This window comes from Lactuca saligna, chromosome 3, assembly GCF_052625555.1.
Source record: "Lactuca saligna cultivar CGN05327 chromosome 3, ASM5262555v1, whole genome shotgun sequence".
Lineage (NCBI taxonomy): Eukaryota > Viridiplantae > Streptophyta > Magnoliopsida > Asterales > Asteraceae > Lactuca > Lactuca saligna.
Genome location: NC_136419.1, coordinates 1,232,218 through 1,248,147, shown reverse-complemented (window position 1 = coordinate 1,248,147; position 15,930 = coordinate 1,232,218). Strand labels below are relative to the sequence as shown.

At 37.1% G+C, this 15,930-nt stretch overlaps 2 protein-coding genes across 4 annotated transcripts; one reads left to right on the top strand and one right to left on the bottom strand.

Annotated features, from left to right (window-relative positions):
* The first annotated feature begins 460 nt into the window (after window positions 1–460).
* On the top strand, window positions 461–4,849 carry EMB976 (Tetratricopeptide repeat (TPR)-like superfamily protein). 3 transcript variants are annotated; one of them, XM_078982574.1, is made up of 9 exons: window positions 462–644; window positions 788–1,443; window positions 1,519–2,929; window positions 3,007–3,306; window positions 3,402–3,488; window positions 3,569–3,656; window positions 3,734–3,855; window positions 3,941–4,005; window positions 4,096–4,849. In XM_078982574.1, exons 2-9 carry the CDS (start codon window positions 910–912, stop codon window positions 4,702–4,704), a joined length of 3,216 nt encoding a protein of 1,071 aa, XP_078838700.1. In that variant the 5' UTR covers window positions 462–644; window positions 788–909; the 3' UTR covers window positions 4,705–4,849. The 3 variants fall into 3 exon arrangements, 2 of the variants coding, with proteins under 2 accessions (XP_078838700.1, XP_078838699.1); XM_078982573.1 differs by having other exon boundaries at window positions 463–644; window positions 3,384–3,488; XR_013677945.1 differs by lacking the exon at window positions 4,096–4,849 and having other exon boundaries at window positions 461–644; window positions 3,384–3,488; window positions 3,569–3,660.
* Window positions 4,850–12,695: 7,846 nt separating this feature from the next.
* Window positions 12,696–15,506, bottom strand: LOC145034208 (scarecrow-like protein 6). Its single transcript, XM_078982572.1, has 2 exons — window positions 15,284–15,506; window positions 12,696–14,576 (listed from the first exon to the last, which is right to left on the bottom strand). Exon 2 carries the CDS (start codon window positions 14,565–14,567, stop codon window positions 12,855–12,857), a length of 1,713 nt encoding a protein of 570 aa, XP_078838698.1. The 5' UTR covers window positions 14,568–14,576; window positions 15,284–15,506; the 3' UTR covers window positions 12,696–12,854.
* Between the last annotated feature and the right edge of the window lie 424 nt (window positions 15,507–15,930).

The window sequence follows — 15,930 nt, the reverse complement described above, 5'->3', positions numbered from 1 at the left end:
AGGAGCGTTTAGCTTTTAACTTAAACAAAACGCTTCAAAATTAAAAGCTACATAGAGTTGCTTTCAACAAAACGCTCCAAAATCAAACGATACCCGCTACCCACTACCAGCTAACTGCTACCCGCTACCAGCTAGTTTTACCGAACACACCCTCAATATCATATAGCACTTGTTATGTGAAAAATATAAAAAAAAACATTATACAAGCTTGTAAATGGAACACTTGCAATTTAGTCATCATACAAACTGTATTAATAGCAAAAAGTAAAGTAAAAAATAAAAAAGAGTAAAATTATATTTTTAAAAAATTATTAAAAATAAAATAAAAATAGAAAGTTTTAGAAATTTATGAAAATTTAAAACTACAAGTAATAAAAACTACCAATAAATAAAATTAAAAAAAAAAAAAAAAAACAATTGCTGATCAAAAACTCTTTGTTAGTTGTTTCCTCTAAGAGGATACCGTTAGATTCAAAGCTTTTGATTGATTTTAGTTTCGCTTTCTAATCGGATAGAGGGACCATTTGCACCATTCGTACACCGGCTGCCCTCGCCTTCCAAGTTCTCATCGGCACCTCCACAATCGACAGCTCCACCACCGACGACTCCAGAATCTGCTGTTCTTCAGTCGCAATCGCAACTAGGTATATTGATTTTTCCTTTCTTAACCTTCTAATCAGTATTCTTCTTGTTGTAAGCTTGATTTAAGTGCTAGTGCTTTAATCGTTAGTTGTTCTTCAACAATATTATGTATACAAGTTTGTTTGTGTTGATAATCTCTAATTAGGTGGTCGGCCTAGTTTGATTGTCAAAGTGTTAAATTGCGTAATATCGCTGAATCGTTAAGATGCTAGTTCCACTACTAGATGTTGAACACCCATGCCCCTGAAGTGCTGGTGAACATCATCCATGGAAGCTTTAAAGTCTTCGTTCCTAAACCCAATACAGTTAAATCCTCACCCTTCAAATTATCCCGTGCATCTTAATTCCTCATCCATTATCTCATGCTCGGTCTCACTAGACCCATGGTCGCTGAGCGATGGAAACAACAATAACAAACCCAAACCCAAATCAAAAAACCCTAAAAACCCTCTTTCAGACGACAACGCCCGACGCATTATCAAAGGGAAAGCCCGTTATTTAAGCGCATTGAGGCGCAACCAGGGTTCAAAAGCCCTCACACCCAAATGGATCAAGAGGTCCCCCGAGCAGATGATTCAATATCTGGAAGACGATAGGAACGGCCATCTCTATGGTCGGCATGTGGTGGCAGCCATTCAGCGTGTGCGCAGCCTTTCAGGTTTGCCAGATGGCTCTTACGACATGAGGCAAGTCATGGCTTCTTTCGTTACTAAGCTTACTTTTAGAGAGATGTGTACTGTGTTGAAAGAGCAAAGGAGCTGGAGACAAGTCAGAGACTTTCTTGCTTGGATGAAATTACAGGTATAATATAAAGGACTCTGATGTTTCAGCTTTCTTCGGTTTTTTATATGATGACAATGTTCCATTAATTTGCAGTTAACTTACCGACCTAGTGTTATTGTGTATACGCTTGTGCTTCGAGCTTATGGACAAGCTGGAAAAATAAAGCTTGCAGAAGAAACATTCTTGGAAATGCTTGAAAGTGGGTGTGAGCCAGATGAGGTCGCTTGTGGAACTATGCTGTGTGCATATGCTAAATGGGGACGCCACAAGGCCATGTTGTCATTCTACTCTGCTGTTCAAGAAAGGGGTATCCTCCTCTCTGTTGCAGTTTACAATTTCATGCTATCTTCTTTGCAGAAGAAATCTTTTCACCAAAGTGTCTCACAGATTTGGGGACAGATGATAGCAACTGGTGTTTCCCCCAATCATTTTACATATACAGTTGTTATCAACTCCTTGGTGAAAATCGGTCTCACTGATGAAGCTTTCAGGAGTTTTAAGGAGATGAAGGCTATGGGATTTGTACCTGAGGAGGCTACTTATAGCCTTCTTATTACAGTAACTTCTAAAAAGGAGAAGGAAAAGGAAAAGGGTATCCAAGATGAAGCTTTAAGACTCTATCAAGACATGAGACAACAGAAATTAGTCCCTAGTAACTTCACGTGTGCTTCGCTTCTATCCCTGTATTACAGAAGTGGAAATTACTCTAAAGCTCTATCTCTCTTCTCAGAAATGGAAAGATATAAAGTGGTAGCAGATGAAGTGATATATGGTTTGCTTATTAGGATATATGGTAAGCTTGGTCTTTATGAGGATGCCATGAAAACATTTGAAGAGATTGAGAAGTTGGGTCTGTTAAGTGAGGATAAAACATATATAACAATGGCACAAGTCCATCTGAATGCTGGGAATTGTGAAAAAGCACTGGATGTAATGGAGAAGATGAGATCTAAAAAGGTGAAATTTTCGAGGTTTGCCAATATTGTTTTGTTGGAATGCTACATTATGAAGAAGGATGTAGAAGCTGCTGAAGTTACATTGCAGTCTCTTTCAGAGACAGGTTTTCCGGATTGTTCTTCTTGCAACAGCATGCTGACTTTGTATATGAAACTTGGACTTACTGAGAAGGCGAAAGACTTCATCACCCAGATAAGAAAAAGACAAGTAAAATTTGATAAGGTGCTTCTTAAAGCAGTCGTGAAGGTATATTGCAAAGAAAACATGGCAAGTGATGCTGAGGAAATGATACAAGAGCTTAGCAGAAACAGTTTGTTTGAAGATGATGATGACAGGTTCATTCAAACCATTTCAATGGCTATAAGTGGAGAGTTTACAAGACTTGAAGAAGCTGATTCAGATTCCTTAGACCCAATGGTGTTTGAGCTGCTGCTGAGTCTTTGTGAAACTGCAAGTAAGAAGGAAGAAACACTACTGAAGCTGCTGTTGAAAACTGGTAATGGCTTGTTAGCAGCCAGTCAACTGGTTAACAATCTCATCAAAGAAGGTGACATATCTGTATATATATTTTTTGTTTTAATTGCTAATCATTAGTAAGTTAGAGTCTGACATGTTTGTTTGTAGGATTGAGCTGGAAAGCAGAAAGTGTATTTGAGGTGTTACTGAAGCTGGGTTGCAAGCCAGAGATTTGTACATGCACATCTATGATATATTTATATGGGAAGCAAAATGAAATGGAGAGAGCCAAACACGTGTGTGAAGTGATGGCAGCAGAAAAACGTTTGTACAGCTGTATGATTGATGTGTTTGCCAAATCTGGAAAAGTGGATGAGGCATACTTGTTTTACCAACAGGCAAATAAAAAAGGTGATGATATTGGTGATGTTGCAATCAGCATGCTTGTGAATGCTTTGGCAAGTCGTGGTAAGAATCTGATTTTCCAAGCAAATGTTTTTCCTTCTGTACCCAATTTCAAGACATACATGATGATGATGATTCAGGAATGCATCGTGAGGCAGGGAATGTGATTAATGATTGTTTGTGTAAGAAGATGGAGCTTGATACAGTGGCATACAATACCTTCATAAAAGCGATGCTAGATGCTGGTTTGGTTTGCTTCCTCTTATTTATTTATTTATTTATTTGGGTTTTGAATAAAAGGGATGACATTTTCTTAACTGTGCAGGTAGGTTGAAATTTGCTAGCAGCATCTATGAGAGAATGCGTGCAAATGGTGTTGCACCATCGATTCAAACATTCAACACCATGATTACGTACGTATGTATATGGAGTTGTCAAAATTTATGTGTGTTATTAATAAAAAGAGGAGTATTGACACACGTGCATGCAGTGTGCATGGGCGTAGTCGTGATCTGGATAAAGCCATAGAGATGTTCAACACTGCTGGAAGAGAGGGTGTGGCTCTGGATGAGAAAGCCTACACCAACTTGATATGTTACTATGGGAAGGCTGGTAATACACTTACACCGCTTCTGGATTTTCAAATTAAAAAAATACAAACAAACCATTTTCTTCTAAGTCGGTTGCCGTTTTGTAGGTAGAACTGGTGAAGCATCTATCCTGTTTAAACAAATGCAGAAAGAGGGAATAAAACCCGGGAAGGTACAATTATATAATTAAAATGGAATCAGAATATATATATATATATATAATTTGTATTTGATTGTTGAATGAATATATCTAAACGTGTAGGTGAGCTACAATATTATGATGAATGTGTATGGGAGTGGGGGTGGGGGATTCTACAAAGAAGCGGAAGAGTTATTTAGGGAGATGCAAAGAGACGGGTGGTCCCCCGACTCATACACGTATCTTGCCCTTGTTCGAGCTTATGCAGCTGCCCACAAGTATATGGAAGCAGAGGAAGCCATTGCTACTTTCATGGACAAACAAACATCATCATCATGTGCTCCTCATTATAACGTATTACTCTGTGCGTATGCAAAAGCAGGATTGGTGGGGGAAGCGGAGAGGCTTTTTAATCAGCTGCTACTGGTCACAGGATATGAACCTGATGTTGGGTGTTATGGAACCATGTTTAGATTGTACTTGGACTATGGATATGTGGAAAAAGGCATTTCTTTGTTTGAAACCATTACTGCTACTGCTACTGCTACTGCTACTGCTGGTGTAAAACACGACAGGTTCATCATGAGTGCAGCTGTGCATTTCTACAGGTCAGCAGGCTTGGTAGCAAAGGCTGAAGCTGTTTTCAGTTGCATCAATAGTTTAGGCATCCCTTTTCTCAACAATCTTCAAATTGGATCCAAGCCAGATTCATTGATCGATTTGAATTTGTAATTGTAAAATGTAAAATGCAGTTTCTTCATGTGTTTTGTTTTACCTGTACCTGTTTTTGTGATTGTAAAACTGTACAGCTGGTTAATAAGCATCATCAAGAAGAAGATATATAGATAGAATTAGAAAGTAGCATGATTTTCTTATATACTAATTATTTGTTGTTAAAATGGTGTATTGTAACAGGGTTGTTCAAAAGCTTTGAATTTTGGGTTTTTGGTCTGTGTGATGGATTCAAAATCAGATTGATCGAATTAGGTTCCGGACTGGCTTCTTGATTGTGTGTGTGTGTGTGTCTCCTTTCACGTAATGTTGTTGATTCGGTGATTAATAAAAAGTACAAGTGTTTAATAAGAAATTATTGCCTTTTCTTCTGCTATCTAATCCCTACATGTTTTACCTATTTAATGTCTCATACGTATAGAGGATTAGGGTATGGGTGCTCAATTTTAAAGTATATAAATATCAATATGTATGTTGTTTGCTTTTTTTAAATTACAAATATGACCATAAAATCTATACTTTGAATTTTATAAATAGTAATATAATAAAAACGAGTTTAGAAGTCTATAAACATTTTAATACATTTTGAGATGATATTTAATGTATTTTAATTAAATCGTACCATAGTTTAATAGTTAGATAATTGAACTTATTTTATTAATTTCACTGACAAATAAACATTGTTTAGTTAAATGTATACGAAAAAGTATTATTGTATGTATCTCATGATTTATGAAATTTCTCTAGCTACCATCTTTTTTGTCATTTTGTTTTATTACTATTATTATTATTATTATTTATTATTATTATTATTATTATTATTATTATTATTATTATTATTATTATTATTTAATTAAATTTATAATAATTATAGCAATTTAATAATAAAAAAGTTCATTTTTTTCAATCGTTATTTTACCTACTACAATAATTAAATATCCATTCACTGTATATCTCGTTTGGTTTCGTGATCTGTACAATAATTAAATATTCTTTCACTGTATATCTCGTTTAGTTTCATGACGTGCCTCTCCGGTTATTATCTATCGTATTATTTCCAAATAGTTGATTTGATCTCACTTTAACTTTATCTTTAATGATAAATAAATAGATTTGATCTTTTTTTATTTTATTATTACGTATATATAATACGATCAATCGATACTCTGCTAGATGACTAGATCATCAATAACATCTATATCGAAGCCTCTCATTATTTTATTTGGTCACACATCAACTATTACGTCTACCCTTATTTTACGCAACACATGTTGTGGATATAAAATACATATACAGTTTAAATCATTTAAAAAGTGTATAAAAATATCACCCAGCATAGAGAGCAAGTATTCAGACAATTTGCACATAGCACGTAATTTATATTAAATACTTCATATATATTTGTAAGATGAAAGGGACCATGCACTCACCTGATACGGTGGTGATTCTGAATTCAGAAAGCGCTTCATTACTCTTAAAACAATTTCCCTCAACAAAACCTAGTATCATTACCATTAGGTTTAGTTTAATATCACCGAGACTAATTTATAGTCTAACAATTATTACTATTATATAAGCGTTAAACAATACTTATATAACCAATAATAGCCCAAGTATTTATTATAATTTCATAATAACGTTACTATAATTAAATAAAAACTATATTAAAAATAGCGTAGGTGTAGCTCACTTACACAGATTTTTCTCAAAACTGGGCGCCGCCGGAGCAGCGTTCCCAAGCCAAGAGGCTCTTCTTCTTGGAGCCGTAGGCACTACGGGGCTTTCCGCATCGTTCTAGGGAGGTTCCCTAAGCTGTTTTTTTTTTTTTTTTTTTTTTGGGGGGGGGGGGGGGGGGTTCGGGGCTAGAGAGAAGTTCTAGAGAGAAGGGGAAGTGAGGGGAGTTGTGAGGATTGAAGAGGGCTTCATCTCTTATTTATAGGAGGTTGGAGGGTCACTTACCTCGTGAGTTTTAAGGTACTCACATCGTAAGCCAGGCTGGCTATAGCCAGGCATAGCCTGGTGCTGACACGTGACATCGCACACACGGTGGAAATCAGCCGATTTTCAAAAATTCATAACTTTCGCATACGAACTCCATTTTCGACGTTCTTTATATCCATGCGTAGGTAAAAACAAGATCTACAACTTTCATTTAGAATCTATCGGCTAATTCTCGACCGATCCTAAATTTAACAGTATGAGGAGATTAGACTGTTAAATGACCGAGAAGAATTCATAACTCCTTCATACGGATTCCGTTTTCGTCTGTCTTTTTACCGTTGAGTTCATATTAATGAGATCTTCAAATATCATTTAGGTCGCGTAGGCCAAAAAACCGCTCGAACTAGAATTCGAGTTTCGGGCTGTGGATTGCTAAGCTAAATCTTAGAAAAATCATAACTTCCTCATACGAAGTCAGATTTGGGCATTCTTTTTATGGATGCTCTCAGGTTTACATATTATACGACTTTCATTTAGATCACTAAGGCTAAAAGTCGCACTATCATAAATTCACTATTTACGTTTTCCCGGTGTCGTGCCGGTTCCGTCGCGAAACTTCGATGGGTCATAACTTCTTCGTTATAACTCGGATTTCGGCGCTCTTTATATGTACGGAACCCTTGAGACATATTCTACACCTTGGTTAAGATTATTTATTCTAAATAATCTTTTGTCGAAGAGTTGTTTTCGACCCCTATTATCTCTAAATTGACTAGCCCGGATCTACGGACGTTACAATTATCTCCCCCTTAGGCTGATTAAGTCTTGGGATCATCAACGAAACAGGACTCACATGATGACTCCATACGTTATCTCTTCATCCTAAGTAATAAACGTAACTTTCATGTTTCTTCGAACGAGTTTCTAACTCTAAGACTTCCTGACTGCAGGCGGTGCCCGATCTTGGATCCGCTCTCGATCTCATGTTAGACTTCCAATCATGATCTTCATGTCGCAATGTAGATATTTATTGGAGACTCTTTCTTTAACAAACTTGAGATAAGTTTCTTCCTTCGATTATCATAATAGACCGATGTGTCATGTCCTAATGACCTCTCATTGTATGATGCATTGCTTGGACTCAGGTCTTTTAGAGTCAAATTCCAGAACAGACTTGTACCTTCCTTCATGTTCTAATCACATCTTAAAACGTTGCATTTTTAGCTACAAGCGACTAAGTCAAATATTAATCAATCATAACCTTAATTGATTAAGTCCTTAATGGGTTAAGTGTTATTTCTTAATCCTAATCGTCATTTCATATGAAACCCTAATCGTTATTTCAAATTCCAAAACAGACTTGTACCTTCCTTCATGTTCTAATCACATCTTAAAACGTTGCATTTCTAGCTACAAGCGACTAAGTCAAATATTAATCAATCATAACCTTAATTGATTAAGTCCTTAATGGGTTAAGTGTTATTTCTTAATCCTAATCATCATTTCATATGAAACCCTAATCGTTATTTCATGTGAAACCCTAATCGTCATTTCATGTGAAACCCTAATCGTCATTTCATGTGAAGTAGTCACTGTTGCATGTGACTATGACATGTGATCGAGTATTGACTCAAGTATCTTCATATAGGTGATTGGAAGTGAGTTGAAGCTGGTAGAGCCCTTCATTGCTATAGTGGTTTCTGCACGCACATCGATGTAAGTTTCACGTCGCTGTCCCCGTGGCTCGAAGGCACAAATGTCGACCTACTAGTATTTATTATCTTCTAGTAAGATTTCTCTAGGTACTGTATGTAGTCATGTAGGATAGACTAAGGACTCTTAATCTAAGCTCTCTTACCTGTTCATTGTCTGGTTTTGGTTTTAGAGTAGGATCGCCTGTCCGGCTGATTATCTCACCTCTGAGTATATACGGTTATGCATTCCTTGGATTGTTGATATTTAATATGCTCTTATGATGTTGTGATCTATTAGATCCGTTGTTCTGGTATTAAGTATGTTTTTATGCTGTAGTGATCTGCTAGATCTGTGTTCTGGTATTGAGTATGCTAATATGATGTAGTGATCAGTTAGATTTGTATCCTAGTATGGAGTTTGTTGCTTTGTGGTAATAACCTATAGAACTGTATGTTATCTGTGCTTGCTGGTTATCATATATGGAGTGCCCTTAGGGACTGTCGGTGGTCACGTAGGATAGCCTGAGAACTCTTGGTCTAGGCTCTCTTTCCTATTCATTGTTTGGTTGTGGCTGTAGAGTAGGACTATCTGTTCGGGTGGCTATCTCACCTCTGGTTACTTATGGTTACACATTCTATGGGGGTTAGCTGGTAGCGGGACTTAATGTGGTAAGAGGATTAGTAGGTAGTAGTGAGTTGTATGATTTTTGTTGCACGTATTATGTGCCTACTTGATCATGATTGTTTATATGTTGACATATTGTGTTTGGTTGGGTTGAGGCGGTCCTGCTTTGTACTGAAGGTGAACAGACCCAGGGCGGACCGGATATACTGCAGACCCTATACGGGCATATCAGTCAGGCCGAAGGCCCGAAGAACGGTCCAGACAGGCTGAAGGCCCGGGTGGGCGGACCATACATGCTGAAGGTTCTGAGAGCGGGTCAGTTAGAATGCAGGCCCGGTAGGGGCAATTCAGTCTTACTGTAGACTCTATATGCATGATGTTTGTTTGCTATGATATGGTTATGATTGTATGTCATTGGTATTTTCATCGTTTTAAAAATCGTCAGAAGCGTACGCCTTGAGGCGCGCCTTAGGCGAAGCGGACCATGGCCAAACTAGAGGCGACGCCTCTGTGGTTGGATTTGAGACGTACGCTTCTTCCAGGTGAAGTGTAAATGAATCGGTAGAGGCGATGCGTTCTTCAGAAACGTACACCTTGAATTTTTAGTCTAATTTTGACTATTTTCTTTTCCAATCCCACCTGGTCTTTATCGCATCTTGCAATTCTTCATCAATTAATGAAATTGATGTTCCATACATTCAATTGAGTCTACCAGATGTTGTTTGGATATCCAATTTCAGAAACATATGCCTTGATTTTTAGTCTAATTTTGACTTATTTTGACTTTTTTCTTTTCCAATCGCACTGTTCTGCTTCACATCTTGTAATTCTTCCTCAATTGATGAAATTGATGTTCCATACATTCAATTGAGTCTACCAAATGTTGTTTAGATATCCAATTTCTTGATTCCCACACATATTCTGGCATAAATTGGATGCATATGACCAAAATTTATAAACATATATGTTCTGACCCTTGAAGATTCAATTTTATATTACTGTAGTTTCAATTATATGTTTAGTATTTTATTTTTTATAATATATATATATATATATATATATATATATATATATATATATATATATATTAATTTCGCCTCGGGCTTACGCCTCGCTCCGCCTCGAGGCTTACGCCTCGTGAGGCGAAAGGAAAACGCCTCGAGGCGGAATTACATTCTTTTAAACCTTGGGTATTTTTGGGGAACTCATTAAGCTTATGGCTTACAATTTTGGATTTTATTTCAGGTGTTTCGGATGATTTTGGCAAGGCGAAGGCATGACCGTACACATCATTGGTTTACAACAGACTGGATCTTGGGAAACTATGATTTTCAAATAATGTTTGAGAACTCTATTTTTGTAAACATTTTATTAGTAAAAGGACCATTTTGAAAAGTTTAAATTTGTTGAAATTTTCAGGATGCTACACTACTCTAATATATAAAGGGTTTTTGCCATCTGTCATAATCCCATTCAATTTGCTAAATATCATTTTGTGGTTATTTTGATTTTTTTTTCACATGTCATTTTATAAGTTTTACTATTTTTTAAAATTCCACAAATGTCAAAAGGAAAACCACTCCAAACCTCCCAAATACAATTTCCATAATTGCCCATATATTTAACTCAACTAGAAACCAAAGAAAAAATCTTGCGTGTCTTCGGACACCTTCCCCTAAACTCCTAGGGACGCACCAGATTTGGTTTCTATAATTGCCCATATATTATCCACTAAACTCCTAGGGACGCACCATATTTGGTTAAAAGCCTTGTCATTTCTAGCCTTCCACAAACATCAAACGAAACCATAGATAATAGCAACAAAAATCTTGCGTTTCTTCGGTCACCTTCCCCTATTTGCAGCAAAAGAAACGAGATCACCAACCGAACTGAACGCACAAGAGGGAATTCTACACCAGGCGAGAATCCAGTCCAGAATCTCCTTAGCAAAGGGGCAGCTGACCAAGAAAAGATTGGTTTCATCAATGTCGGAGGAACAAAGGTGACACACATTTGACCTGGTCGTAAAACCTCTCAGGGCAACAATAGATGTAGAGGGAATACGTTTCATGCAGGCTTGCCAAGTGAAGATAATAACTTTTATAGGAACCACATTAATCCAAACAGTAGGGTTGTTTACTGAGACCGCCAATTTAGAGTCAATAATAGCTCTGAGATCGCGCACGTAAAACATCCCACCCCCAAAGAGTTTAGATTTCCAAATATCAGGGCCCAAGGCGAACGAACCCAAAAGGCTTAAGAGATCTGAAAGTTCATCAATCTTCGGAGGCAATTTTGGAATCCTCTTCCAAGCCCAAACGAACTTGTGAACACCCTCAACAATTCTATCAAAGATGAGACAAGACTTCTTCTTATCAAGCTCATAACGACAAGGGAACCTAAACGCAGCTCGTTATCCCCCCCCCCCCCCCCCCCTCCTCTTCAATTATCAGACCAAAAAAGAGTGTTGGACTCGACACCCACAACAATTTCCAAAATGTAGGGTAAATATATATTTGACTTTTGAAGCTCACCAATAACACTAATCACATTCTCCCAAACACCCACCAAGTTTTTTTTTTTTTTTTTTTTTCTTTTAGCAAGGGCAACAATAGGGTTACTGTCTAAATTATGAATCCCACTAACAATTCGACACCATATAGATTTGGGTTCCCGCTTGAGCCTCCAAATCCATTTAATGAGAAGAGCCTGATTTAACATGAAAAGGGAGCCAATACGCAACCCACCATCTTCCCCTAGCGACACAGTTGATTTTTTGTTTTTCCTTATTGCCACCCCCAAAAAAACCTCCTTCGAATTCTTTCTAGATTGTTAAGGATAGAAATCAAAGCTCTAAAAAAGGAAAAATAATAAACTGGAAGACTACTGAACACCGACTTGACAAAGGTTAATCTACCACCAATAGAAAACCTATTAGATTTCCAAGTCGACAATCTTTTTTTGACTCACTTAACAATAGGCTGCCAGTTTTTTTCAGATATATATTTTTGCTCCCACAGGAACCCCGGATAAGTGAACGGGAAGGAGGCAGCATCACATCCAAGAATGCAGGAACAACCGGTGATTTCACTGTCAAAGACCCCAAACCATAGACCTTTGACTTGTGGAAGTTCACCTTAAACACAGAAGAAGCATGAAAACATCGAAGAGTACGAACTAAATTAGTGATTAGAACCGGATTAATCCCCCACAAAGAGATTATCATCCGCATAAAAAAGATGAGAGATACTAAATTGGTGAAATTAGAAACGGACAAATCCCCCATAAAGAAAATATCATCCGCATAAAAAAGACGAGAGATCTAAGGACCGTCATTTGGAATTTTTACCCCATTAAACAAAAATTATTTAGAGTTAGATATAATAAATAATATTCTTTCAATACACATTTATATATATATATATATATATATATATATATATATATATATATATATATATATAATCATTCACTTTTTATAACGATAGACTTTACATTTTTCAATTTTTATAGAAAAATATTTTTATTTTTATTATCTTTGACCATTATGGTTAACCCATATTAACTAATAGACTAAAACCATTAACCAAACCCAATAGTAACCGCTAATTAATGGTCATCGAAATACATTAACCAACTGTAGTGATTATAGTTCGGTTTTGACCGATAACCGAACCAAACCGCCTCAGACACCCCTATAATTTTCTAATCCACAAGGTACAACTAATTCATTCATTAAATAAGATATATATATAACTCCAGAATAGATAGAGAACAATAATACAATAAACAAGTTCCAAGCAATTAGATTTTACGACAATTCAAATATTAATATGAAATTGGTAATAAATTAATTAAAAACAGTTGTCAAGGTTACTTTCGGAATTTCATCAACACCTCCACGCTGAAACCGCCATGAGCTGGCGGTTTTGCCAGCAAAGCACTAGTGACGAGTGCCTCCTCTCTACATGAAACCCCGACCCACGAGCTTGACTCCTCTTCACCACACAATCCGCCTGAGCTTCTGCAAAACTACTCATAGTGACCGGAAAATAACCACCGGCTGTGAAGAGCGTCTTCCAATGTGGCATTGGCTCCGGCGACTGAAGTTTTCCGGTCACCATGCTATTGATCTGTGGCTCCAATAGAAACATTTCGATCTTGTTGGCGGTGTATGGCGGCACGTTGGCGGCATCAATGGAGTCCAATAGAACTTCATAGTACTGGAGACCCTGGAGGAGATACTGTGGAAAGGGTAGATCTGCCCTTTCATTCCCACGATCGAGGGCCACCACTATCCTTGGCGAAACCTGTTTTATGAAGTGTAAAAGGGAGGGAATGGCGGGTAAACGGATGGAAGTTGACCAGATTGGGAAATTCACAGCAATTGCATAGTTCCCCGAAACTGAAAACGAATTAGGATCGAAAGAATCGAAGTTTACAACTTCAAGTTGGAATGAAATCCCGATTTGGTGAGCGAATTGTGATAGATTTTCGTGCATGAGGCCGAGTTCCACCGGGTGGTGTGTTGATGGTGAGGCAAATGCAGTAATCTTCAAGGAACAGCCATTGTTGTTTTTCCTAGGAAGCTCTTGTATGAAGGAAGCCCATTGAGCACCGAATCCGATATCAAAATCAATGATATGAATGTAATCGGAATCACCAAGGGCTTCAAGAAGTGTTTGATTTGAAGTAAAGTTGATAAACTGTATGATTGGAGAGACCTCAGAAAGAAGTTTATAAGCACACATCTTGAACATGCCATTGGAGAGTGTCGGATTTGGATTTGGAATTGGTGTTAGAAACGCCATTTGCGTTTGCAGAGCTTGTTTGAAATAAAAACCGGACCTCTGAATGGGGTTATAATTACATGATGACATAGCTGAAGGTAGCTGGTGATTGAGCCGCGCCAATATCCCTTGCGCATGAGAGAAATTTCCAGATAGCATTAGCTCAGCTGCAGCAAATAGCTGGTCACAGATAAGCTGTTTCTGCGGTGGCGATGGTGGTTCTTGCTTTGCCACTGCCATTGCTGCTACCATTGATTTCTGTTGGTGGAGTGATAGTTGCTGATTCTGTTTCTTGAGTAGAAACTCATGACTCTGATCGAAAGCAGGAGGTTTTCGATGACCCGGATGTTGGGAATTGTAATTTTTATGTGGGTTTTGAGGCGTGAGATTTAAGGGGGTGGGAGGGGCATTTTCGTCAATTTGCAAGAGGGTAAAAGAAGTGTCATCAACGTCACCGGAGATCCACCGGAGAAGATCGTGGTCTTGCTCATGAGAACCACCGGATAACATGTCATCAAATCCAACGCCAACCCCAAATCTTTTGTGCTGTAGGCAGAATTCCGGTGCAATGGGCTGTAGCTCCGACCAGTCGGAAAGATTTGCCACAGACTCAGAAATAGGAATACCCATTTCCTCCGGCCATTTTTGGTGTATGTTGTTTACGTTGGTGGTGAAAGAGGAGGTAGAGGTGGAAGGGCTAGAGCTCCGGCGTGTGTCGAGAACAGAGATTGGTCCTCCATTACTATGATTGCTGCCTTCTTTCGAATTCGAATTGCTTGATTGTATAACAAGTGCAACTTCTTCACGTACCATTCCTCTCACCTATCCATTATCATTTATATCTTATTAACCACTAAAACTGAAAAAAACTAAATATATATATCAACAAATCTTGGTCTTTTTTGACCAAAAATGATTTGTTTTTTGAAGCACTAAAAACAAAAAATCATAATAATAACAAGTCTTCAAGAGATATTGGGTCTTTTTTGCTCCGTAAAGTTCAAAATTATTTGGTGGATTACAGAATTGATGATCGATTAAAACAGAAAAGCAAGTTAATCACCACAAAAAACCAAGTAAATAAAAACGAGTTAATTACCCAGATATGAGCATTTTTAGTGTTTTCTTTTATCCAGATATGAACATTTTGTATGGGTTCTTTAAGATCTAAAGTACGGGTTAATTAAAAAAAAAAAAAAAAAAAAAAAAAAATTAACAAAATTCGAAGAACCGGTTTCAAGACATATTGGGTTTTGCTAATCCAGAAATGAACATTTTTAGTGGGTTCTTCAAGTTATTAAGTATTCAGATGATTAAGCATAAAAACAAACCAAAAAAAAAAAGTGGAAAATTAACAACATAACAAGAACAAATATTCAAGAAAACTTGGAATTTGTGAAAAAAACAGAAAAGTAAAACCATATGAAGAAAGAAAATTAAGCATGAAGAAATCATGTTCATAAGTTGAGATTTGAAGCGGAAATTAAATTTGAATCGATGAAGAAATAAGAGGAGTAGACAAAGCAAACCTTTTTATGTTGATCTATTATTATACATCAGCATTCGTCATTTGACCTCCATCTCCATGGGAATGTTTATTTGATTTTGGGGGTGAGCCGTGAATGTGGTGGGGTTTCAGTGTTGAGCCATGGATGGATGCGTACATCATAAATAAATAAATAAATAAATAAATAAAAAGCGAAATATAAAGTTCCTTCCTTGCTAGTTGCTTGTCCTTCTTTCACTCTCCGGTCTCTCTCACTCCTACGCTTTCATAGTAAATATCGAATGCTCCCTACCAATTATGTATCCTGTAATTCTCCATCATATTATCTCTTTGTTTTTTAAATACAACCAATTACTAAAATAGTCATTACACTTTGTCAAAATTATATGTTTGATCCTTATTTTTGTTTTGCATTCGGACAGTTCTATAGCTTAATTTTGTTGTATTTTCCATCCCTATCATATATAAAAAGACTATAATACTCTTATGAATATTTATTCGATTTTTTATTTTCTTTTAAAAAGACAAGAAATATATCCAACCCCTCTTTCTCTCTCTCTCTCTCTCCATATTGTGAGCCCATCTCTTTTGCCCCTTATCTCGACTTTCTTCTCTGACCTCAACTCGTTCTTGTTGATGTCATTTCTCTTCCTTTGCTTGAGGAACCTC

Coding starts and splice junctions, on each gene's coding strand:
- EMB976 (XM_078982573.1), top strand. CDS start 910: ATGGAAGCTTTAAAGTCTTCGTTCCTAAACCCAATACAGTTAAATCCT. Junction 1,444..1,518: donor TTGCTTGGATGAAATTACAG/GTATAATATAAA, acceptor ATTAATTTGCAG/TTAACTTACCGACCTAGTGT. Junction 3,856..3,940: donor ATGTTACTATGGGAAGGCTG/GTAATACACTTA, acceptor GCCGTTTTGTAG/GTAGAACTGGTGAAGCATCT.
- LOC145034208 (XM_078982572.1), bottom strand. CDS start 14,567: ATGGTACGTGAAGAAGTTGCACTTGTTATACAATCAAGCAATTCGAAT.